Source organism: Podarcis filfolensis (assembly GCF_964270895.1).
Source record: "Podarcis filfolensis genome assembly, chromosome: 8".
In the NCBI taxonomy this organism is placed as follows: Eukaryota; Metazoa; Chordata; class Lepidosauria; order Squamata; family Lacertidae; genus Podarcis; species Podarcis filfolensis.
This window is the reverse complement of record NC_139611.1, coordinates 16,931,745-16,957,885: the sequence shown is the minus strand read 5'-3', so window position 1 is coordinate 16,957,885 and position 26,141 is coordinate 16,931,745. Positions and strand designations below refer to the sequence as shown.

Sequence of the window (26,141 nt, the reverse complement as noted above, 5' to 3'; positions counted from 1 at the left end):
TATACCCTGCCCATCTGGCTGGGCCTCCCCAGCCACTCTGGTAGGCTTCTAACAAAATATTAAAAGTACATTAAAATATCAGCCATTAAAAACTTCCCTAAACAGGGAAGTTTATCTATGCTACTCATCTCTTGTGCTTCCTCAAGGAGTCCTGAACATCCTGGCCATATATTTAAAACACTACGATGCCACTTTGAACGGTTGTGGCTTCCTCCAGAGAATTATGGGAGCTGCCATTTGTTAGAGGTGCAGAGAGTGGCTAGGAGGCCCCTATTCCGCCCCCGCCCCGAACTGAAATTCTTAGACCAGTTTAACAACCAACTCTTCTTCTCAAAGAACTCTGTGAGGGGAGTAGAGCAGGCATAGGCAAACTCGGCCCTCCAGATGTTTTGGGACTACAATTCCCATCATCCCTGACCACTGGTCCTGTTAGCTAGGGATCATGGGAGTTGTAGTCCCAAAACATCTGGAGGGCCGAGTTTGCCTATGCCTGGAGTAGAGGATTCTCCCAATAACTCTCGGCACCCATAACAAACTACAGCTCCCAGAATTCCTTGGGGGAAGCCATGACTGCTTGACGTGCTATGATTCTGCTTTAAATGTATGGTTGGGAATGTGGCCCAGGTAAAGACTTAGGGTTGTAGCCAGTGAAATTCTACACAGAAAAGACCTACTGAAATTAGCGAACTGAAGTTAGCCACGTTCGCTAGCTTCAATGGATCTACTCTGAGCAGCACGAATGTTGGATATTACCCTTAGCTTCCCCTTCAGACATATGATGATGTTCGGCAGCACACTTACACAGCTGTTTGGGGTGTGTCTGTGTGGCATTGCATATATTTTTACGGACTGAGTGTGTCTTTGTCCAACTATGTCAGTACAGTGGTACCTTGGTTTAAGAACAGCTTAGTTTATGAACAACTTGGATTAAGAACGCTGCAAACCCGGAAGTAGGTGTTTTGGTTTGTGAACTTTGCCTTGGAAGCAGAACATGTTCCGCTTCCTGTTGAGTGTAAATTAAGTCCCCCGCTGCTATGGGAAAGAACGCCTTATTTTAAGAACGCTTTGATTTAAGAACGGACTTCCGGAACGGATTAAGTTCGTAAACCAAGGTACCACTGTAGTGGAGAGCTCAGTGTAACAAGAGATGGACAAGTCTCATAAATCATCTTCATCAGAGAGCTTACCTGGCCCAATGGACTGTCCAATGAGGAAGAGAGTAACGAAAGATGAGCTGACATATGACATCCACCAGATGGTCTTCTGTTGGAGAAAAGGACTCACAGTTCAGGCAGAGACAGTGCTGTGGTTGCAAATGACATAGATACTCCACTACTGCAATCATTATCATCAGAAAGCCCTATTTAATAGGACCGTGACTGTGTTCCTATGCCCGGGCATAAGCTCCATTGAACTCAGTGGTGCTTTCTTCTCCCCAGTATCAACCATCTCAGATCCTACGATCAGCAGGTGGTGCCACTGGGGACTGCCCAGCTGGCATTGACACATAACAGGGCCTTTTCAGTGGTGGCTCCTTGCCTGTGGAATGTCCTCCCTGGTGTGGTGTGTCTCTCACCCTCTCCCTTCATTACTTACTTTCAGGAATTTAATAACACTCTTGTTTAACCTAGGCATTTGATAGCTGAAAGACACTGCTCCTGGCAACCCTATGATCACCAGCTAAGAGTGTTTTTAACTGTTCTTTTAATACATAAAAAGGTTTTTAACTGGTTTTAGAGTGTTTTAAAACTGCTTTGAGTTGCATTGGTTTTTTTTGTAAAAAAAATAACCATTGTTGCATGTTTTATCCTGGGCTCCTTTGAGAGGAAGGGAGGAAGAAAAATCAAAACAACAACAAAACAACAACATGGTTTAATTAACAGCCTATCTGCTCTACCCTGCAAAATTCCTCAGTTTTATACTGGTTCAATTGTCATCACCTCCTGCAAGCAATTCTTGGAACTGCAGTTTGGTGCCAGAAATTCCTGAGCTACCCCCATAGAGCTACGATTTTGTCAATGTGTAAATGTTCATGTTCCATAACTGTAGAAATAAATGGACAAATAAATAAAATTATAGGGTTTTATCCAATGCCAGTCCAACTCAGAGAAGACTCACTGAAGTTAATGGACTTTAGCTCATCTTGGCTGGTATGAAGCACTGAAGTTAATGTTTATTATTTAATTATCTATTGCATTTCTATCCCACCTTTTCCTATGAGGAAGTCCAGGTGGCACACACATGATTCTCCCTCTCCCACAATAACTCTGTGAGGTAGGTTAGGCGGAGAGGCAGGGGCTGGCCTCAAGGTCACACCTAGTGAGTTTTGTGAGCCAAGTGGGGATTCGAACCCTGTTCTCCCCACACCCCAATCCGACAATCTAATCCATGGGTAGGCAAACTAAGGCCCAGGGGCCAGATCCAGCCCAATCACCTTCTAAATCCAGCCCGCGGACGGTCCGGGAATTGGCGTGTTTTTACATGAGTAGAATGTGTGCTTTTATTTAAAATGCATCTCTGGGTTATTTGTGGGGTGTTTTTACATGAGTAGAATGTGTACTTTTACAATGGTACCTCGGGTTAAGAACTTAATTTGTTCTGGAGGTCCGTTCTTAACCTGAAACTGTTCTTAACCTGAGGTACCACTTTAGCTAATGGGGCCTCCCGCTGCCTCCACGCCTCCACCGCCAAGCGATTTCTGTTCCGATCCTGAAGCAAAGTTCTTAACCTGAGGTACTATTTCTGGGTTAGCGGAGTCTGTAACCTGAAGCGTCTGTAAGCTGAGGTACCACTGTATTTAAAATGCATATCTGGGTTATTTGTGGGGCATAGGAATTCATTCATCCCCCCCAAAAAATTATAGTCCAGCCCCCCACAAGGTCTGAGGGGCAGTGGACCGGCTCCCTGCTGAAAAAGCTTGCTGACCCCTGATCTAATCACTGCACCACACCAGCTCCCCCACCACACCACATAATTATAATGGGTTCCCTCTGAGTAGGATTCAGTTGACTGCAACCCATAATTTCCATTAAAGCAGCATCCACTACACAAAATCAGCATCATTCATCATTTGATGCTCTCCTCCATGTGCCATCTCCAGAGAGTGGCAACAGGAGAATGGTCTTTTCAGTGGTGGCACCTGCTTATGAAATGCTCTCTTCCCAGGGATGTTCACCATCAAGAACTACTTGGGGGCACCAGGCACAAATGTTTCTTTTCAGCCACGGTCAGGCAGTTTGGGATATTGTGGCCTCCTTTGTTTCATGCATAAGAATGCTTCTAGCTTTTATTTTATTTCAGTTTTGGTTTTCATTCTTGTCTTGCATTGCAAGTCCCATTGGGACTTTACTTTCTGCAAATTGTTATTTATCATTATCCCAAGAACTGAGGGCGCTGCATTGGTGGGTGCTTAGCGTCAGACATCAAGAGTTGGTGGACTTGCAATACAGACCTGTAATTCAATCGCCATGGCTAAGAGGACGCAGGTGATGCTACAGATCCCCAAGCCACTGAGTAGCAGATTTCTGTGCCCCGAAGAGTCAGCAAAACGGATCTAACAGATACACACACACACACAAAAAAAGGAAGTTAGAGAGAGGAAGGGTGCTTCAAGATGGCCTGTCTATTGAGCATACATTCTGATATTTTTTATATTTTTTTGAGTTTGGATTTGATATCCTGCTTTATCACTACCCTAAGGAGTCTCAAAGTGGCTAACAATCTCCTTTTCCCTTCCTCCCCCACAACAAACACTCTGTGAGGTGAGTGAGGCTGAGAGACTTCAGAGAGAAGTGTGACTAGCCCTAGGTCACCCAGCAGCTGCATGTGGAGGAGCAGGGAAGCAAACCCGGTTCACCAGATTACGAGTCCACTGCTCATAATGGCATTGTAGAGATGTTGGGAATTGAACCTAGGACCTTTTGCCTGCAAAGCAGATGCTCTACCATTGAACTATAGCCCTACAGACATAGGAATATAAGAAACTATCTTATATTGAGTGAAGCCCATTAGCCAATCGAACTCAGTATTGTCTACACTGGCTGGCAGCAGCTCTCCAGAGTTTCTGGCAGAGTACATTCCCATCCCAACCTGGAGATGCAACTGGGGATTGAGCCCATCTGAAACCCACCCGAAATTAGCAACAGCCTGGATGGGCCCAGAGATGGAAGCTCTGTTTTTACTTAACCCTAAGCCAAACCAGGCACTCAGCTATACAGCTGCAAATAAAACATTTAAACTGTGTTGTAAAGTGCATTATACAAATGTGACACTAGATGGCGATGGTGAGCTATGGCAAATCGAATATATTTTTCAAAACTTTTTTACAAAAGCATTTCCACAGCGTTTTTTATATTCCACCCAGATCTCTGGAGAGGCGATGGCAGCCGTTTTGCCCCTTCTCTGATCTTCCGGCTGTGAGCTAAGCCATGGTTTGTCTTTGCATGCCATCCGAACCTGGACTTGTGGTTTGTCTGTAGGAAACTGGAACAACTCAGCCAGCTTAACACAGACGCACACTATAAAAGTGCTGGCCTTTGGAGTAGGCCAAGAATAGAAGCATTGCAAGGAGGAGCTAAACATTCATATCAGGGGAGACCAACATGGTGCCTTCTAGACATTTTGGACTACAATTCCCATCAGCCCCAGCGTGTGTGACCAATGCTTAGGGATTATGGAGTTGTAGTCCACAACATCTGGAGCTCACCATGTTGGCGTTGATGTAGAAATGGGAGAGAATCTTACCACCAGGAGAGTTATGAACATAAGCATAATGTATATCGTTATGCTGATATACCCGACAATTTTCTTTTCTAACCCCATAGACATGTAGAGTATCTCCATATAATAGCTGGCCTGAAAAGAGAAACAGACATTCTTAGCTGAATGATGACCCCCTATCAGGATACAGACAAATCTGTCCATTTCAGTTTCTGTCGTTTTTTCAGTCTTAATTTCGGTTCTCCACAGAGAGCCAGTGAGGAGGGGGATTTTTCACTGCTCAATATCCCACCCACCTCAAAGCAGCCAGCGATGTCGCCAGGCAGGTTTCCCTGGGGAAAGCATCCCACACGCAGGAGCCATCACCAAAAAGGCCCGTTCTCCTTGGGGAGATTGCCCTACCGCGTTAATGCCAGTGAGCTGCTGCCCGCCCATCAAGACGACAGCAGAGACGAGGTGGTTCCATATGTCATCGACGTGATACATCGCAAAGATGCCCATATCCTTTTCCAATTCCTCGGAGAGGTCCTCCTCGTGGAGCTCTTCGATTTCATCCTCCACGTTGTCGCAGCCCCTTAGCTTCACCAAGGCTGTGTGGAAGGAGACAACTGGCTTACTAGTGCCACAGACCACCCATGTCGGCTCAGCAGCATTTGGAGGGTTCTTAGGGCCTCCCATCCCCAGTCTGTACACACCGCCTCTTCCAGCACTGGGGGCTGGTGCCCACTGGAACTGATTTGGCAGAGGTCAGGGAGGCCAACAGTAGGGGGCGCCAGAGCGAACGGCTGGGGGCGCTAGAGCCAATGGTAGGTAAAGCCAATGATTTCTAGCTTTGTCCCCATCTTCTTCCTCCCCCCCTGCTGAGTTCAACACTGAGCCTAAGGAGAACATACCCAGTTTATGCAGAGATTAGACTACAGCATACAATCAGTCTATATTTAACATTCTTTCAGATATCTTTACGGGGTGGTTATATGATAAGGGTGACGCGGGTGACGCTGTGTCCCTACAGTTGATGTGCTCTTCCCGCCAAGCTCTTAAAGAAAGACAAGTCAGAGTGAGCTCATGCACAAGACTCTCTTGCCCAATACTCTGGGTGGGTGAGTCTGATCACACCTACAAAGGTGTCCCCAGGCTCTTGAAGATTAGACAATCATTATTATTACCTTTGGGACCCTGGTGGCGCTGTGGGTTAAACCACAGAGCCTAGGATTTGCCGATCAGAAGGTTGGCAGTTTGAATCCCCGTGACGGGGCGAGATCCCGTTGCTCAGTCCCTGCTCCTGCCAACCTAGCAGTTCGAAAGCACGTCAAAGTGCAAGTAGATAAATAGGTACCGCTCTGGCGGGAAGGGAAACGGCGTTTCCGTGTGCTGCTCTGGTTCACCAGAAGCAGCTTAGTCATGCTGGCCACATGACCCGGAAGCTGTACGCCGGCTCCCTCGGCCAATAAAGCGAGATGAGTGCTGCAACCCCAGAGTCGCTCACAACTGGACCTAAGGGTCAAGAGTCCCTTTACCTTTACTATATGACAAGGAGCATTTTCTGGTTTGCTTTTGGGTTGTTTTTACATTTTCCCTTTAACCGTTCATTCATTCCATACTTTCCTCCATCACTTTCCAAACTACCAAAAGTCAATTTAAAAAAGAAGAAGAAGAAGAAGAAATAGATTTGTTGTCCTAGGGCAAAATAGCATTTTAAAATCACTTTCAATGTGCAAAACTGTTCAAGGATGCACGGGAATCCCTCTTGCAAAGTAGCAGGAGTTCGGAAGGCACCCTGCAAATTTTCTTGTGCTACAACTACGTGTGGCATGGAGAAAGTGGATGGAGGGAAGCTTCTCCCCCTCTCTCTCTCTAGAATTCACCGACATCCTAGGAAGCTGAATGTTGAAAGATTCAGAACAGACAAAAGAAATGACTTCAGTGCACTACCAAACTCTCTCCTGCAGGAGGCAGCGACGGCCACCAACTTGAATGGCTTTAAAAGAGGATTGGGCAAAATCATGGAGAGGAAGGCTATAGTATCAACCGCTGCTAGTTTTGATGGTTGTGTTCTGCCTCCATGGTTGGAGGCAGGAATGCTTCTGAATCTCAGTTGCTGGAAACCACAGGAGGGGAGAGGGCTCGTGCTCAGGTCCTGAATTGAAATTGAAATTGATATGGTTTTGCAAGTATCCTTTAAACACCTTCCAGTCCCTGTCTATCTTCTCTTTTGAGACCATATTGAAAAATCAGAAGTCCCATTAGAATAAACAAGTTCCGTTTTAAATACTGAAATACTAAATAAGATGGATAAAAAAAGGTACCCCTGCCTGTACGGGCCAGTCGTGACCGACTCTAGGGTTGCGCGCTCATCTCGCTCAAGAGGCTGGGAGCCGGTGCCGTCCGAAGACACTTCCGGGTCACGTGGCCAGAGTGACTAAGTGGCATCTGGCGATCCAGCACCAGTGCCGCACACGGAAACGCCGTTTACCTTCCCGCTATAAAGCAGTACCTATTTTTCTACTTGCACTTAGGGGTGCTTTCGAACTGCTAGGTGGGCAGGAGCTGGGACCGAACGACGGGAGCTCACCCCGCCGTGGGGATTCGAACCACCGACCTTACGATCAGCAAGTCCTAGGCACTGAGGTTTTACCCACAGCGCCACCCGCGTCCTAAAAAAAGATGGATAACAATGTACAATAAAAAAATTAAAAAATAATACAATACAATAAATACAATAAAAAAATACAATAAAAAAATAAGATGGATAACAATGTACAATAGAAAAAGGAGCATGAAATTAGGTTAAAGGTGTGTGAAAGAAAGTAATAGAAGTGGAAAGAAATTGCAAAGTCTATTAGATTGGAAGTCTAACACAAAGGTGGGATGAGGGGTGGTGGATGGTGATGGGAAAAGGAATTATCTGTGGGATTGAGTGTAGGTACGTTTGAACATTTTTAACGATCGTATGAAATGTATGTTTGTATGCTTGTATATTTGCAATATGTGTGTATTAATGTTGAATTATTTTAATAAAAAAAATTTAAAAAAATGAAATTGAAATACTTTATTGTCACTTGTACAACTTGTATACAATGAGATTACACGAGCACCCCCCCCCACTCAGCTCTCTTGGTCTTAATACCCCTCGTTTACTGACACACACACACCAAACCCGAAAGTCAGTTGCCCTGTTGTTATCTTTTCATTCAGCAGCCTAACAGCCCAGGGATAGAAGCTGTTCTTTACCCTGTTGGTGCGACTCATCATGCTTCTATATCTTCTGCTTGTTCCTTCTCATTGGCCACTGTGAGAACAGGATGGTGAACTAGATGGGTCATTGGCCTGATCCAGCAGGCTCTTATTAGGCTGCCTTGCACAGAAAGTGAAAACAGCAGCGCTTTTGGTGCTCACTCACTTTGGTGGATCTACTCTAATTAGCGGCGTACAACCCTGGGCTTAAAGGTTTGGGGAACAAAGACTGATGATAATAACCACATCCACATGTTTTTCGATTCAGTTTCTACCTTCTCTGGCTGCTTTTTCGTCATGCCTCTGAATCAGGAGGTACCGAGGACTTTCGGGGAAGAAGGGCAGGAAGATGAGCTGAAATAATGCCGGAACCCCAGTGAGGCTCAGCAGGAACGGCCAACCTGCACACAGATGGTAAGAGACATGAAATGTGATAGCACAACTAGGTGGCTAATCCATAGACTAGAGACAGTATCTGGCCCCCGCCAAGGTGTGTGTTGTCCCCCCGCCCCGCTCCGCCACCTCAGTGTGAATTTCTTTTTTTAAAAAATCATTTTTATGGTGTTTTCGTTATAAACAATAACAAAGAAAAAGCAAACAATGACTGGATAGGAATAACCAGACAATATAAACCAAGCATTGTAGGAGCAAGGCATAAACCTGAAGACCATTGTTATAAGAATTTTAAGGTCTCAAATATAGAATAAATATTCATAAATGCACACATATCTAAATATATGAACCATGTGTCTGAAATAGTACAAGAGAGCAATCCTGAAGCCATTTTGACTCCCCCAATGACCTTAAATATTCCTCTGCAGTCAGGGAGGCAAATGGGGAAAGCCTTCCCCGTTGTCTTTTGCTTACAAATCCTGTCTTAAGGGCGTATTTGTGTATGAATAGGGTGAGCGTGTGACCTGGATTCAGGAACTTAAGTATTAACCACCACAAAAGAATGCCTAGGCTGCCCAGGTGTCAAGAGGCCCAAAGGGGCATCTCTCAGACTTACCTTCTTGGGTCCCTAGGAGTTTGTCAAGGCCAAATATGCGAGCCATCAGGCTACCAAATATGATAAAGAAATGGCCAGTGATGGCTATGGCTCCTCGCAGGTTTTCGGGGGCAATCTCTGTGAGGTACATGGGAACCGCGCTGAAGGAAATCCCTGTTGACAAGGTAAAAAAAAAAAAAAGACAATTGAATGTGCATAGGCTACGCGCAGAAGCATCTGAACATATTCCTGGGTTGGCAGGCAAAGCAAAGTCCTACTCAGAGCAGACTGTTACAAAAGCTGGGTGCCTGCCCCTCCCTCTGCCAAGCGGTGGCAAGATCTACTCATTGCAAAGTATTGGAAGACGCAAGATCTACCCACTCTGGAAGAATGGCAGACGAAGTTGATTGACTTTATGGGATTGGCAGAATTGACTGGCAGAATCCGTGACCAGGGAGAAGAGTCAGCAGAAGAAGAATGGAAGAAATTCAAAGACTATTTGCAAAAATACTGCAATATTAAGGAATATTGAGTGATGTTGGATTGAAATTAAGTGGTTACTAGCTGTAATGGTACAAAAGAATATGAAAAAATAGTTCTTTTTTCTTTGTATATAAGTAAAAGTTTAAGTTACAATAATTTAAGAAGATGGATAGAAAATAAGGGGTTTCTAGCTGTAATGCTATGAGATAAGGATTTGCTGGATAAACAATTTGAACTGGAATACAAGAAGGGGAGGCATGAGGAGGTCAGGGAAATATGTTATTGAAAAATAAGTTATGAAATTTATGTGCTTTTATTATTTTTTCTTTTTAATTCTTTTTTCTTTGTTTGTATAAAATGGAAAACTCTAATAAATACTTTTTTAAAAAAAAAAAAGAGTCCATCGGGTCCCAGGCACACATCCAGGGTCTGTGTCCCTTTGGAGAACAGAAGACGTGGCGAAGACGGTTGTGCTTCAAGAAATATGGTTCATTCACCTATTTACACCTTCCATCTGCATGGAGGAAGTCCGGATCTTACAACATGGCCCACAGGGAACTTTTCGCCTCCCTCTCCAAGACAGGTAAAGGTAATGGGACCCCTGACCATTAGGTCCAGTCGTGGCTGACTCTGGGGTTGTGGAGCTCATCTCGCTTTATTGGCCGAGGAGCCGGCGTACAGCTTCCGGGTCATGTGACTAAGCCACTTCTGGCAAACCAGAGCTGCGCACGGAAATGGAGTGGTACCTATTTATCTACTTGCACTTTGACATGCTTTTGAACTGCTCGGTTGGCAGGAGCTGGGACCAAGCAACGGGAGCTCACCCCATTGCGGGGATTCAAACTGCCGACCTTCTGATTGGCAGGTCCTAGGCTCTGTAGATCTCAGCGTTTTTTTGTCCCTTCTTCCTCCCAGAAAACCCCTTGCCCTCCCCCAGAGCAGTTACCCTGGCAACCTTCCAAATCCCCAGTCTCTGTTCACACCTGGGGGTGACAGGGGAGTTCCATTGTCTTGTTAATGGTCTCTGTTGTACTCTTGATAGCTGTAGCTATCAAGATTGGTTTGCATAAGCCAGCCCAGGATTTCCTTGTCTGGCCCAGCTCTGCAGTTGGTGTCTTAGTCCATATCCCAATTAATCAAAATCCGAACATTTCCTTCATTCCTAGGGCTTAGGAGGTTCCCTCCCCCACCCCCGTGCCCCCATATCTATAACAAGACTCATTGGACTGTTGCCAAGCAGGTGTTGATTTCTTTTTTTCCATTTCTGAAAATATTTAGGGCATTTATAACAAAAATACAGAGTGCTCTTTTTCTTTAAAAATATTTAGGGGTACTCTCATTTTCCTACTCATATTGAAATACTGCCCCTCAATGAGGCCAAACTTAGATTCACAAAATGTTTAGGAGTAAGCGTAACCCTTCGTCCACCCAGAAGAAAAGCACTGAAAATACATAAAAACATACAATACAAACTGTGTACAAAGAGGTTAAAAGACACTTAGTGTAGCTCAAAGGAGACCTGTTGGAAATTATTTAATTATTTCACAAAAAGTATATAATACTTTTTAAAAAAACAAAAAAACCAACCTTAAAGCAGCCTTATAGCAGCTGTTTACAAAAAGAATAGAACAATGAAATTATTTATAACCTTCAAAAAAAGGAAAAAGGATTTAAATCATTGATAAGCTAAAAGTCACATTGAAACACACATGCCAAAAAGTGTCTGCTTGACATCAATCGGCAGTGAGTTCCAAAGTGTAGGTAAAAAAACAATTTCTTGGCAAACGCAGAATCAAACCTGCAACTGTGCCAGTTCTACAGATCAAAGTGATCAAGTGGGCATATATGGGGTAATATGATCTGATAGGTACTAATAAACCTACTTTCGCAGTAGTGATGTATGGAAGTGAGAGCTGGACCATAAAGAAGGCTGATCGCCGAAGAATTGATGCTTTTGAATTATGGTGCTGGAGGAGACTCTTGAGAGTCCCATGGACTGCAAGAAGATCAAACCTATCCATTCTTAAGGAAATCAGCCCTGAGTGCTCACTGGAAGGACAGATCCTGAAGCTGAGGCTCCAATACTTTGGCCACCTCATGAGAAGAGAAGACTCCCTGGAAAAGACCCTGATGTTGGGAAAGATGGAGGGCACAAGGAGAAGGGGACGACAGAGGATGAGATGGTTGGATGGTGTTCTTGAAGCTACCAGCATGAGTTTGATCAAACTGCGGGAGGCAGTGGAGGACAGAAGTGCCTGGCGTGCTCTGGTCCATGGGGTCACGAAGAGTCGGACACGACTAAACGACTAAACAACAACAAAATAAACCTACAGTAAGTGAGCCATGCCCATTATCTTCAATGGGTCTACTCTGAGTAGGACTAGTCTTGGACCAACAACCCGTTGAAGTGAATGGACACGGCTCACTGAAATTTATTAATTTCAGTGGGTCTCCTATGAGTATAACTTAGCTGGGAAAACCTTGGAAAGTTGTGGGTTCTCCTTGGAGGTTTTGAAAGCAGAGGTTGAATGCTCATCTGTTACGGATGCTTTAGCTGAGATTCCTGCCTTGCAGGGGTTGGACTAGATGACCCCCTGGGGGCCCTTTCCAACTCTATGATTCTTTTCCTGCCCCTATGACCAAGGACCACTATACAGCTGTCTGTAGGAAGCAAAGCAGCCACCCCCAAAACATTTGCAGACACAAAACAGTATTGTAAACAAGCCAATACCACCCCAATACCATCATGATCACAATAATTGTGAATGCACAATATACAAGATGTCTGGAGAGGCCCAGGTCAAAGGAAGTGCATCACCAGCACATATATTTAAACAACACCTCCTGTCTCCGACTCACCTGCACATATTCCAATAACCAAACGTGAAAAGATGATGAACTCAAAGGAGTGCACTGCTCTGGAGCAGCCCATGAGGACAGCAGAGATTATGGCCAAAATATTATTCACCTGCAAAGTACGCTTTCTGAAAAGGCAAAGGGGAAAAGGGCAGGGTGGATACTGATGGATGTATAAAAGCAGATGGGAAAGTATCAGGCAGAGGAAATTGCAACTGCTATGCTACTGTTACTGCTGCTACAATTTAATTACTGGTACGTTGTCCTGGTTTCGTTAATTGTTGGAAAGGCCAAGCAGCTTATCTCCCTAGCATCTCCACATAGGACTAAGAACACCCCTGTTCTGATTCCCTCGGAGAGCTGCTGCCAGTCAGTGTAGGTCAGTATTCTTTGACTTTAGGTGTTGCTGAACTGCTGCACCCACCATCGCTTACCATTGATTAAACTGGTTTGGGAATGATGGGAATTGTAGTGCAATGACTTTGGGGGACCCAAGGTCAAAGAACACTGGCGTAAACCACACTGAGCTGGAGAACTGCTGCCAGTCAGTGTAGACAATACTGAGCTAGGTGGACCATTTGTCTTAAAGGAGGGGTAATAGCTCGGCAGTATGAGCGCCTGCTTTGCAAGCAGAAGATCCCAGGTCCAGTCCCTGGCGTCTCCAGGTAGGGCGAGGAATCTCCCCTGTTTGAAAGCCTGCAGAGCTGCTGCCAGTCAGTGTTGGCAATACTAGATAGGCCAATGGCCTCATTGAGCATAAGACAGCTTCCTATACTTTGATGTAGATTCTTTTCCTGTAAAAGGGAGATTTGGATCAGGAGAAGCCGCACAGCCTTTCCCCTCCAACACCCTCCCCATAGTGCTTTCATAGACCCTGGGATAAGGTCATTCACTAGGATTGCCAAATCTCCAGGTTCACCCGTCCCCCTCCAGGTAGTAGAGGGAAAGTTTGAATCTCCAGGTGGCAAGAAAGCAAGCAAAATAGAGAGACTAAGAAGACTACGTGTGCTGCTTGTACACTTCAGTTTTTGCAAGACTGCACAGATTCTCATGGTGGGGTATCTGCCCTACTTCGCGCCTTCCTTTTCTCTCCCAATTAACCTCCATCTCCAGGGTTGAGTTATCACAGTACCTGCCACAATTATCTGCCAGACGAGCCACCAAAAGAGACCCAACCATGCCTCCGACTGGGAAGAATGAAACCGTCAGACCCCACTGGAATAGGAGCAAGCTGTGGTCTATGCTGATGTGATTCCTCCATCGGTAGGTCTCGTTGTAAAAGCTTTTAATGAACTAGGAGAGAAGAGCGTGCAACAGTCAGCATCAGGGTCTTCTTCCTGCACATTAAGCCACAGTAAACCATGGTTTGGGGGCCATGCAGATCTGACCAGGAGGGGCAAGGCAGCCTTGACTACCGTGTTTGTGGTTCTCGTTCAACATCCTTGTTTGCAAACGCACACTCTCTCAACCCCCGTTTGAAGCACATGGCTTTCCCCAAAGCATCCTTGGAACTGTACAGTGGTACCCACCTAGCAGTTCGAAAGCACGTCAAAGTGCAAGTAGATCAATAGGTACCGCTCCGGCGGGAAGATAAACGGCATTTTCATGCGCTGCTCATGACCTGGAAGCTATACGCCGGCTCCCTCGGCCAATAAAGCGAGATGAGCGCCACAACCCCAGAGTCGGTCACGACTGGACCTAATGGTCAGGGGTCCCTTTACCTTTACCTCGGGTTACATACACTTCAGGTTACAGATCCCACTAACCCAGAAATAGTACCTTGGGTTAAGAACTTTGCTTCAGGATGAGAACAGAAATCGTGCTCCGGCGGCACGGCAGCAGCAGGAGGCCCCATTAGCTAAGGGGGTCTTCAGGTTAAGAACAGTTTTAGGTTAAGAACGGACCTCCAGAACGAAATAAGTACTTAACCGAGGTACCACTGTAGATGGTTAAGGGTTCTGGAAACTGTAGCTCTGCAAAAAGGGAGAACAACAGTTCCCAGAATTCTTTGGGGGAAGTCATGTCCTTTAAATGTGCAGTAAATATATAGTGCGGATCTTTCCACCATGAAGGGAGAAAACATGTCTAGGTGTGGATTAGCGTATTGATGGACTGTGTTACTCACCTGAACCTTCTGTCTCTCTGCTTCTTATTGTGTGCAAGTGGTCCAAGATCCCATTCCCCCCCCCAACATCTTCCGCAAATGATGGAACAAATACAGTGGTACCTCAGGTTAAGTACTTAATTTGTTCCGGAGGTCCGTTCTTAACCTGAAACTGTTCTTAACCTGAAGCACCACTTTAGCTAATGGGGCCTCCTGCTGCCGCCGTGCCGCTGGAGCACAATTTCTGTTCTTATCCTGAAGCAAAGTTCTTAACCTGAAGCACGATTTCTGGGTTAGTGGAGTGTGTAACCTGAAGCGTATGTAACCTGAAGCGTATGTAACCTGAAGCGTATGTAACCCGAGGTACCACTGTACCAGAAATGTCTTTGCTAAATAGGGAAAGGTAGAACATTTGCACTGACCCCCTGCAAGGAGTTGCCCCCACTGCAAGGCTGTTGTGCCTCCTCTCCCTCAGCCACTCCACCAGTGGGAGAGATGGGAAGCTGAGCTTGCTCCATCAGCTTTGCCCCAAAGCTCAGCTCCATCCTCCTGCCCCTGAACTGTGCCACAGCGTAGTGGGGTGGTGGGGCACAGGGGTGGTTGCCCTGGGCGCAAAATTGTTAGGGTCGCAAAATTTTGACACCTGGTGGTGCCTCAATACAGCTGTGTGCTTCTGTCGCTTCTCCATGCGAACCAGGAAGTGACCTCCCCAGAGAAACGATTATTCTTTTCTTATCTCAGTGACTGCAATCTCCTGGTTGATGCAGACACCGTTAGGCATAGCTGTCAACTTACAGATTTGAAAATAAGGGACCAGCAGCCTCAAAAATAAGGGATCAGCAGCCAAAATAAGGGATTTTCCAAGCACAGGTATGTTCAACTTCTGAGCCCCTCCAATCCAAAGGCAGAAATCCCAGCCAGCAGCCAAACAAAGCCTCAAGCAGTGGTTCCCACAGTGCAGCAACCCGGCAAAGGAGATGCAGCAAGGAAAACCACTGTCACCTCTCCGCTGGGAAGTGCTGAGCAAAGGCGAGTCCCCAGGCAACGCGGCCCATTTGATCTGCACAAGGCATGCAAGCTCCACCCCCCGGTCGTTCTTAGACTCCTTATTGGGTGAGCAACGCAGCCAAGCAACACAGTTGGAGCCTCCCTCCTCCCTGGCTGGCAGGGAGGGAGGGAGAGGAGCTGTTTCCTTTGAAACCTGGGAAATTTAAGGGACATCATCAATAAGGGACAGCAGCGGGACACGGCACTGGGATAAGGGAGTTTCCCGCCAAATAAGGGACGGTTGACAGCTATGCCGTTAGGCAGTTGAATGTGCATGCCATTTCCCTCCCTCCCTTTCCCACATGGCCCCGGACACTGGCAGCCCATGCTACACCACTGCTGTGCCTGCTGGTCATTAGATGAACTCCCATTGAAGAATTGGTGCCTGAATTTTATTTCCCCATACCCTTCCCTCCCTGTCCTTTTTCCTTGCATGTTGTGAATTTATATTGTAAGCCTGCAGGCAGGGATTGTTTTGTTATAATCAACTGCAGCTAAGCCACTCTGGGAGTCCTGTTGGCTAAAGAATAGAAACATCATAACCAGACACTGGAGAGACCTGTCAGGAGTAAGCATGGACCAATGGTACCAAATAGTACGGGAAACAGCCTTACTAGAAAAACTAACCAATAAACTGAAACTGACATGGAGACAAATAGAAGAAGACGCCTTCACCCCGGTATGGCTCCCGTTTATTACACACATAGCCCAACAAGACAATGACGAAAATCCACCAACCAATCCATACAAATCAATATGGCTAACCTGATCCAAAACACACACACCCCCCACTCACACATGAAAAAACAAAGACCACCACAGCCAACCACAAATGAACAACCACACCCTAGGCCAACGCTAACCTCTCTCACCACCAAAGGAACACAAGCGAACAGCAAAGAACCTGCACAAGCAACGCTGACACCAAACCCTACATATATTAAGAATAGTGTGCAAATGCTCTGAACGAATAATAACAGACCATACCTCCGCTGCGTAGTTGATCACAAAGACGTTGTAGCCATATTGGAAAGACGATCCAAAACCAGCAGTCATTGCAGCTAGCACCAGGATGCTTGTCAGTTTCTATTGGAACAGAGCAGCAAAAACCATGAATTTTAGAGTACGGGGTCCATCCTCCATAAACATTTGTTAGCTCCTGATGCATGACACGTTTGCTTGAAAACAGGCCTTGCAGGTCTCGATGATAATGAAAATTACAATATTACAAGAATTTAGGGTTTCCACACGTCCAGAATTTCCCGGACATAGCTGGGATTCGGCCATCTGTAACAGCGGCCGGACATCTGTAACATCCGGTCATATGGCAACCCATGTCAGAAGTGTCGTTTTTGGTGAATTTCCTTAAAAATAGCTCAAAAACATAAAAAAAAGCTCTACAACTTTTATGTCTGGATTTTCGCTTTTTGAAATATGGTCAGGCTTCAGGGAATCGGTTTCCTCAGCCCCCCCCCCCTTGGCAGTAGATAAGTGTAGAACGAAGGAAATTAATATTCTTACCAGTAGAGAGAAAAAAGAAGAAGAAAGGAAAGAAATAAAGAAGAAGAGGAAGAAAAGGATGAAGGGGAAGAGGAAGAAATAGAAGACGAGGAAGAAGCAGAAGCAGAAGAGGAGGAGATCTTAGAGGTCAAAAACCAACCGAATCTAAATTAAAGTTTGAGTTTGAGTGTTTTTTTATTATGAATTTGAAACTGTTAACTTGGAATGTAAACCGGCTAAATGAGAAATCTAAGAGAAATAAAGTGGAAAATGTTTTGAAAAAAAGAAATTTAGACGTGATTTGTTTGCAAGAAACCCACGTTGCAAAGAAACACAGACATATTTTGAAAAATAAGAGGTTGGGTACTGAGTTTATATCCTCAGAAGTTAATAAGAAAAGAGGTGTGGTAATGTATATTAAAGAGAAACTGGAACCTAAATTAATCTCGAAAGATGAGGAGGGGAGAATAATTGTGGTGCAAATTACATTCCGGGGGAGAAACTGATCATGGTGGGAATTTATGCACCTAACGTAAATAAGGCGGAATTTTACAAGAGGTTGGAAGAAAGATTGATAGAAACTGTAGACCAGAAAATAATATTAATGGGGGACTGTAATGGAGTGGTGATGCCGGAAATGGATAGATCAGTAAAAAAGAAAAAGTCCAAACAGGGAACACTCCCAAGGACTTTTTTTTACTTAGTTGATAATTTTGACCTAATAGACATCTGGAGGCTGTTGTACATCAGATTGATCAGGGCTGGGTACTGTGTGGCCTTTTAGATATTGCTGAACTCCAGCTCCCATAATCTCTTGCCACAGCAATTGAGGCTGATGGAGTCCAACAACAGGGGCCGCTAGGGGCGCATTGGAAGATGGCTGACAATACCATCTCTCCGGCTCACATGAGATAATTAAGAGGCTGATATGGGAGTATGCAGCCTCCCTTGTTACCCCAAGGGAATGGGGAACACTGCCTCACCTGCGGTTGGCATAAATCACCCCCGAGTTCGAAAGAAGGGGGTGAGGGCACTAGGCGCACAGCACCCGTGTGGGACGGCTCTCCCGGACGCTGTCTCTGATTGCGCGGCCTGGTTGCAGGAGCTCAAAATAAACAATTAGAGAGAAGCAAACGCACATATTTCGAGTGAAGAACGGGAGTCAAGACTGCTAATTGAAGTGACCTCTGTGAAGTGGAGCGATGGGCTGGATTTAACAGGAAAATATATTACGAAGAAGACACATCAAAGCGTCGGTATGTCGGAACGGGACGGAATGGAGGGAAACTTTTCTTTTTTTTATCTTATGGGAGTACCTAACAATCCTCCCCCAAGAAGAATCGTTGCAATTACTGATTATAAGCGGGAAGATGATTAAGAACTGTGTGGAAATGAATTACTAATCAAAGACATGGCTTGTGGAATATCTGGAAAGGAATGACGCAGTTATAAAAAGAGACTCATTAGGAAGCAGGTCTGGCTACAGGATTTATGATCGAGGGGGAGGAGACCATGGCTTTGTTATTATATCGGACTGTGAGTTTGACCTGGCAGAACCCCCTAAGAAGATTGAGGAGAGACTGACAGGCCTGCGAGGATTAATGGGCAGACTTTAAGAATGTTTTGTACGGAAGTGTGGAAATGGCATCTGTCTGTTTGAATATGGCTCTTGGAGGAATGGAAAATCCACACAGGATATAACAACGTTTGTTTTCAACCCGCTCGTGGAGACTATCAGAGGTCACAAAGAAAGGAATATATGATAACAACAAGATGATGAGGAAAATAATGAAGAGAAGATTGGACAGAACTGTGAATATTATTTGGACAGAACTGTGAACATTAAAGCAGCAGCAAGAGAGATGTTTGGATCCCTTTCTGAGCTCGAAGCATGGGTACCCCCAACAAAAATTTAAAAATTTGGCTTTGTAATTTGGAATTGATGTGATTTGATTGGTTTGTTAATAAAAATTATATTTTAAAAAAAAGATGGAGTCCAACAACATCTAAAGGCAGCCTTGTAACTGGAGATTTTTAACGGTTGATGTTTTGTTATGGTTTTTTATATGTGTTGGAAGCCGCCCAGAGTGGCTGGGGCAACTGAATCATATCGGCAGGGTATAAATAAAATAATAATAATCTAGAGTCTGGCAGATGTTCCCCTTCTCTACTTTAGGTAGGGTTGCCATATTTCAAGAAATACAAATCCAGACACAAAAAGTTTTTAAGCTTTGGGAAAGTTTCAAAAACCCAGACATTTTGCTGATTACCCACCCCCCGGACGCTGATTCCGTCATTGGAATCGCAGATGTACGGCAACCCTACTTTAGATGGCCAATGATTTATAAATGCAACTGGATAGAGCACTCTCCCAACTCACCCTTTCAGTGGGTTTGTCTTCCTCTTCGCTTTTCATTCTCTCTGAAGCAGGGCTCAGAAACCAGGGCTCAGCTGTGGAAGAGGAATTAACAGTCGATGAGCAATATTCAGAAAAGAAACTGTGCAAATGTATAAAACAATGCCAAACCAAGCAGAAGGGCACAGCAACAAAATTACTAAAAACGGTTTCATGATTTAGAATGCCAGGCATAGAAAACAAAACTATAAGTTTGCTTTAAAAAAAATATCAGTCCCAGGCATGTTTTATATGCTGCAGTAAATACAATATTTAGCCACTCTGGAAGAACTGGTTGCATTCTGATCTGAAATGAGTGAAGAAGCATAAAACACATCCACCCTGGCAATTTCCATAACAAGAGTTTGATTTTAAAAAAATATTGAATACATCACAATAAAAAGTGTAATACACAAGAGCAGGGGTAGGCAACCTAAGGCCCATGGGCCAAAAGTGGCCCACGGGGACAGTTTAACCGGCCTGCGAGCCACCCCTGAACTGAGCCGCCTGCTTGGCGAGTCCCCACGTGCTGCACAAAACTGGCACAGTGTGGCGCGGGGACTCGCTTCTGCGGTGCCGAAAATCACATCTGTTCAGACGCTGAAAATCGCGGCTGCACGTGTGTGATCCGGCCCACGGAGGGATCTCCACTGGAGCGAACCCAGTCGAGGTAAACCTTGCCGACCCATGCACAAGAGCGTGCCATGCAGGGGACTGGGCTAGATGATCTTTGGGGATCCCTTCCTAGTCTATAGAATTGCTGTATGTGTTATTGATACTCACTCTCCAGATTCACAGGGTCATTTTGTTGGACCTATTCCATATCTGCTATTGGGCCCCCGGAGCACAGATTCACACAAAGTGGCAATCAACCTTGCAGGATTCAAAAGGAATTATTTGAAATGCATATGCAGGACAAAGGTACAGAGCAATAAGCTCGCAATCTGCACACCCCAGTCAGGGTGCGCCCACTTTTTAAAGACTATACAAAAAAAACAGAGAGTGATAATTTACATTCTTATCCAATCAGGCTCTAACATTCAATGTTTCTCCTTTTGAAGGTTAACACTTCTTAATTTACTCATTTTTCGTTTGTCTGCCTGCTACGGCCTTCCCTGTCTTATAACAGTTGCTTTGTTTGTCTGCCTGGTTATGGCCTTGCCCGTCTTGTAACAGTGGCTTTGATAACAGCATGCTGAAATTTCTAAGGCCCTTCAATTTGTGTTGACAATAAGGTTTGCTTGTTTAACCTCCCCTTCAGTGCTCCAGAGTGAAGGCTCTGCAATGCTTTTGAACAGAGAATGGTTTATAGCAGGGGAAGGCAACCTAAGGCCCGGGGGCCGGATGCAGCCCAATTGCCTTCTCAGTCCGGCCCGCGGATGGTCCGGGAATCAGCGTGCTTTTCCATGAGTAGAATGTGTGCTTTTATTTAAAATGCATCTCTGGGTTATTTGTGAGGCATAGGAATTTGTTCATATATTTTCTTCAAAATATAGTCTGGCCCACCACAAGGTCTGAGGGACAGTGGACCGGCCCATGGCTGAAAAAGGTTGCTGACCCCTGGTTTATAGGATGGAGAGGCAGGGGGATATTATTAGGAGGCTGTTGAGTAAAAGAATAAAAGTGTGAAAACAAAGGCCCATCTGGTCCAGCATCCACTAGCAAGCCACCTCCAGGAAGCTCATAAGGAGGGCATGGATATTAAATTGGTCCTCTTGTTTGACCACCAGCATCTTAGTCCAGTGGCCATCACACATATGTGGCGACAAATCTCAAATTCACACTTGGAAGATTTAAGCAAAGCCAGAAGTTTTGCCAAGTAGTCAAAGAGTCCATTTGGACTGGTAGGGGTGAAGGCAGGGAGCCCAATACATGAATTAACGGATTGCATGGATAGTTGCAAAACCTGCCTACAGGGCTGTAGCTCCGTAGTATAGCATCTGACTCCCACCCAGAAGGTCCCAGGTTCAATTCCCAGCATCTGCAGACCTGGCTGGGAGGGACCCCTGCCTGAAGCTCTGGAGAGGTGCTGCCAGACGGTGTAGACAACACAGATCTAGATGGCCCAGTGTTGTGATTCAGTAGAAAGCAGCTTCCTATGTCCAGAGAGCTTCCCAGCTAAGGAATGCACACGGCCGAGCGTTAACTCTTTATTGTCACTCAGAGTTGCTTCTACAGCTCTGCAAAACTATGCACACTAGTCTAGGCAGCCATTCCCAGGTCTATGATCTATGGAGCAGTTGCAGCAACTAGGGACCACTTCCCCTCCACCAGTTTATGTACCTTCCCCCAACGAGCTGCGTGCACGTAGTCAGAGACTATGCCTGCGTGGAAGCTGCCTCTGCTCTTCTCACTTCAGTCTGCTCCTGGTTCTGGGAGACAGTGATGCAGAGGAGGGTGGGGAAGCACCCAGCCCTTCACTTACCTCTTCCTCCCACTCCGAAGCTTCCCCAGCCTTTGATTCTTGCTTCCTGGCTAGTACATGTCCCCACGAATTACTGCCCCGCTCTCGTGAGCCAGATTCCAGCTCCTCTTTCCCCAATGTACCCTTGTCAGCATCCTGCCAGTCCCTGCCATTTCCTATATCTGGGGGGGGGGGGGAATTCAACACAATGGTCACCTTCCCTTCTGGGTAACTGCTTGGGCTGCCCAGTGGTGGTGGGCGGGGCCAGAGGCAAAAGTGGGTGGAGCAATTAATGTGAACTTTACCTTTGCCAAGTAGCGTATTTTTCCCTCTATAACACGCAGATTTTTTCTCCTAAAAAGGAAGGGGAAATGTCTGTGCGTGTTATTGAGCGAATGTGTGGTCCCTGGAGCCAAATGGCAAAAAAAATCAGGCAAAAATCAAATCGCGCGTCTCGGAGAAGGGAAACCTGAAAAGAGGAAGTGGCTGCTTTCCTGCATTCTGCCTCAGGGTCTTACTGCCCACCCTCCTCTGTTTCCTTGCTGTGTTTGCTCAAACGGAACAAAGAGCAGGGAAAGCCCCTCCCCTCCAGGCAAGCAGAGGGGAAAGCAGAGTGTCGTCTCTGTGCTCCGGTGCTGCTGAAAACATGCAGGAGGGAGAGAGAGAGAGAGAGAGAGAGAGAGAGAGAGAGAGAGAGAGCTGGCTGGCTGGCTTGGGTGGGTAGGTGAGGGAAAACTTTTGCCTTCCTTTCCTCCCTCCCGTTATACCCCTCTCCTGCATTCTTAGCCAGCTGCTTCTCTGCACACCCCTCTCGTGCTCCTTGTCCATTCTGTATTTTTCCTTCCTTCCCCACTTAAAATGTGGTTAAAAAGCATGGATCCACATGGATCCTCAGGATCTTTGCATTGGGTCACCCCAAATTCACCATCAGATCACATAGCATGTCCATGGCTACAGCCTGCCCCCCAAAAATCACACACGCACTGTTGCCTGGGGCTGCAATGGTGCAAAAATGTGGTTAAAAAGCATGGATCCACATGGATCCTCAGGATCTTTGCATTGGGTCACCCCAAATTCACCATCAGATCACATAGCATGTCCATGGCTACAGCCTGCCCCCCCCAAATCACGCACCCACTGTTGCCTGGGGCTGCAATGGTGCAAAAACGTGGTTACAAAACATGGATCCTCAGGATCTTTGCATTGGGTCACCCCAAATTCACCATCAGAGCACATAGCATGTCCATGGCTACAGCCTGCGCCCCCAAAATCACCCACCCACTGTTGCCTGGGGCTGCAATGGTGCAAAAACGTGGTTACAAAGCATGGATCCACAGGGATTCTCAGGATTTTTGCATTGGGTCACCCCAAATTCACCATCAGATCACATGTCTGTGGCCACAGCATGAAGCACAAAAATGATACATCCACTGTTTCATTCAGAATGTTTTTTCCCTTGTTTTCCTCCTCTAAAAACGATGTGCGTGTTATGGTCAGGTGCGTGTTATCGAGCGAAAAATACGGTAGGCTAGTTTCTACACCCCTCTCTCTCCTCTATCCAGGTGAGCAAGAGTTAAAGGATACATTCCAAGCAGGCAAAATTACTAAGGGTGTGAAGGAAGGCCAGGGTGGGTGGTGGCTTGAGGAGAATTCTGAGGGCCAGATACAGAGGCTTGGAGGGTCAGATTTGGCCCAGGGGGCTGAGCTATTTCATCGCTGTTTTAAAGGATTTGCTTACATACGGTCCCAGGTTGAATCCCAGGGCATATCCTTGTAGGGCTGGGAATGTCACCTGTCTGAAACCTGGAGCTAAATGGACCATTGGTCTGATTCTGTGTAAGGCATCTTCCTATGAAACCGAAGGAGAGTAAAGTGGTACCTCGGGTTAAGTACTTAATTCGTTCCGGAGGTCTGTTCTTAACCTGAAACTGTTCTTAACCTGAAGCACCACTTAACCTAATGGGGCCTCCCGCTGCTGCTGTGCCGCCGGAGCACGATTTCTGTTCTCATCCTGAAGCAAAGTTCTTAACCCGAGGTACTATTTCTGGGTTAGCGGAGTCTGTAACCTGAAGCGTATGTAACCTGAAGCATATGTAACCCGAGGTCCCACTGTAATTCCCACAGGGATATTCGGGGATAAATAGGCAGAGAGGATGCAGACTGACCACAGTTTTTCCGTACAGGTGAGTACAGAATGACGTCAGCCAGTCCCTATTTTCCCTTGAAAACAGGCACCAGGAAATCAAACACCATTGCGAGATCCAATCTGGAGAACAGTGCCAGGAAGTTCCATGGGAAGCTGTTGGCAGTTGGCAACAGAGGCGAGAACCAATCACGGCAGGAAGGAGGCGGGGACAGAACAGTGCTGTTCTGAGTAATGGCCCCCAATGGTACAGAAGGAAGGCTGAAGGCTTCAGTGGCACCCTGGACAGAGAGCTCTGTGCACAACAGATTCCAACCACAGCCAACAGCCTTACCACGTGGTCAGACAGTGTTGGAAGGTGGAGTGGAAGGCAAGGAGCCCAAATGGTAACTGGAATCAGAGCCAATGAAAGGTAAGGTAAAGGTAAAGGGACCCCTGACCATTAGGTCCAGTCGTGACTGACTCTGGGGTTGCGGCGCTCATCTCGCTTTATTGGCCGAGGGAGCCAGCGTACAGCTTCCGGGTCATGTGGCCAGCATGACTGAGCCGCTTCTGGCGAACCAGAGCAGCGCATGGAAATGCCGTTTACCTTCCCGCCGGAGCGGTACCTATTGATCTACTTGCACTTTGACGTGTTTTCGAACTGCTAGGTTGGCAGGAGCAGGGACCGAGCAACGGGAGCTCACCCCGTCGTAGGGATTCGAACCGCTGACCTTCTGATTAGCAAGTCCTAGGCTCTGTGGTTTAACCCACAGCGCCACCTGTGTCCCAAAGAAAGGTAGAGCCAACCAATTCTAGAGTTGTCCCCACTTTCCTCCTCCTCCCTGCTGAATTCTACAAGGAGCTGACAGGGAGGGCCACCCACAGATGTAGTGATCTGGGACTGTGGAGGGTCAAAGACCCTTTACTATTTCTGCAGCCGGGGCCTTTCTTCCAGAGTCCTACAGCTGCCCAATCAGCATGACGCGGAAGCTTGCTAGCCCCTGAAAAGAAGTCTTCTCTCCCTTTGTGATCTTTGGAGCCAATCTGTGTGAAGAGAGTCGAGCTGGCCACTGAGGACTGGCTCCTAGGGTCACTCTGGAGCTCTGCATGCGCCAAAGCTGAGCATTTAGGAGCACTCAGAACACAATGCGCTTTGGTTCCGAGAGAACAATGCATTGCAAGTGCTGTTATGCACAATGGAACCTCAAGGAAAACAAAACTGAAGTCACTCCGGAAATAAGGCATTGGAGCGCTCCAAATCGTTTGCGCATTTCTGTGTACAGAAAGTGGTAGATCTAGCTGAAAAGCAAAACACGAAGATCTGAACTGATGCATTGTTTGCCCATATATGCGCACAGAAAATAGTGTATGTAGCTGAACGGCAGCACACAAAGATCTGCATTGATTGTTGCAATGCATCCATTATTATTATTATGACTGTGCAACTATAAAATTACTGTACAGTGGTACCTCGGGTTACATACGCTTCATTTTTTAAAAAATAATATTTATTAAAGTTTCAAACAAATTACAAAAATGAAAAAATGAAAAGAAAAAAAGAAAGAAACAAAAAATACAAAATACAGAAAAATAGAACCAATTAAAAACAAATCAGTCTTTCAATGTCTTGTCTTTCATTTACTTGTTTCCCTGACCTCCTCACACCTCCCTTTTTTGTATTCTAGTTCAATAGTTGTTTCAGCAAATCCTTACCATTTTTGCTTTTATCTTAATAATTTATCTTAATATATTATAACTTTACATTCTCACCTGTTAACAATCCATTTTTACATACCCCTTTGTAACATTACTGCTAAAACCACATAACTTCATTCCAACATCCTTCTAACATTCCTTAATTTTACAGTATTTCTGTAGATAGTCTTTTGGGTTACATACGCTTCAGGTTACATACACTTCAGGTTACAGACTCCGCTAACCCAGAAATAGTACCTCGGGTTAAGAACTTTGCTTCAGGATGAGAACAGAAATCGTGCTCCGGCAGCACGGCGGCGGCGGGAGGCCCCATTAGCTAAAGTAGTGCTTCAGGTTAAGAACAGTTTCAGGTTAAGAACGGACCTCTGGAACGAATTAAGTACGTAACCAGAGGTACCACTGTATAATATTAGGAAGTTGTATAATCTTAGAAGGGGTGAGGCTGTGACGATTAAGATGGGGCCCTGCACTTCTCAGTTTGCCACTACGCTACTGGTGCCAATACCCCTCAAGTAGCAAGAAAGAAATCGGGCAGGTGGGGGCTGGCTGAGCGCAGACTGAAATTGTTGG

General features: G+C 45.9%; 1 protein-coding gene and 1 long non-coding RNA gene across 2 annotated transcripts in view; one reads left to right on the top strand and one right to left on the bottom strand.

Annotated features, from left to right (window-relative positions):
- LOC310769618 overlaps nt 1–23,247 on the top strand; it is a 100,999-nt gene extending 77,752 nt beyond the window's left edge. Inside the window, exons 2-3 of the long non-coding RNA XR_014551744.1 lie at nt 22,049–22,827; nt 22,986–23,247. This is a non-coding gene — a long non-coding RNA (uncharacterized lncRNA). The remainder of the gene's footprint in view (nt 1–22,048; nt 22,828–22,985) is intronic.
- LOC310768093 (uncharacterized protein) overlaps nt 1–24,281 on the bottom strand; it is a 49,368-nt gene extending 25,087 nt beyond the window's left edge. Inside the window, exons 1-10 of the mRNA XM_083625803.1 lie at nt 23,896–24,281; nt 19,312–19,382; nt 16,419–16,517; nt 13,413–13,573; nt 12,284–12,408; nt 8,963–9,115; nt 8,229–8,354; nt 5,122–5,309; nt 3,452–3,553; nt 1,188–1,263 (exon numbers count right to left, since the gene is read on the bottom strand). Coding sequence (XP_083481929.1) covers nt 1,188–1,263; nt 3,452–3,553; nt 5,122–5,309; nt 8,229–8,354; nt 8,963–9,115; nt 12,284–12,408; nt 13,413–13,573; nt 16,419–16,517; nt 19,312–19,347 — 1,066 coding nt within the window. The 5' untranslated portion in view covers nt 19,348–19,382; nt 23,896–24,281. The remainder of the gene's footprint in view (nt 1–1,187; nt 1,264–3,451; nt 3,554–5,121; nt 5,310–8,228; nt 8,355–8,962; nt 9,116–12,283; nt 12,409–13,412; nt 13,574–16,418; nt 16,518–19,311; nt 19,383–23,895) is intronic.
- Nucleotides 24,282–26,141: the final 1,860 nt, after the last annotated feature.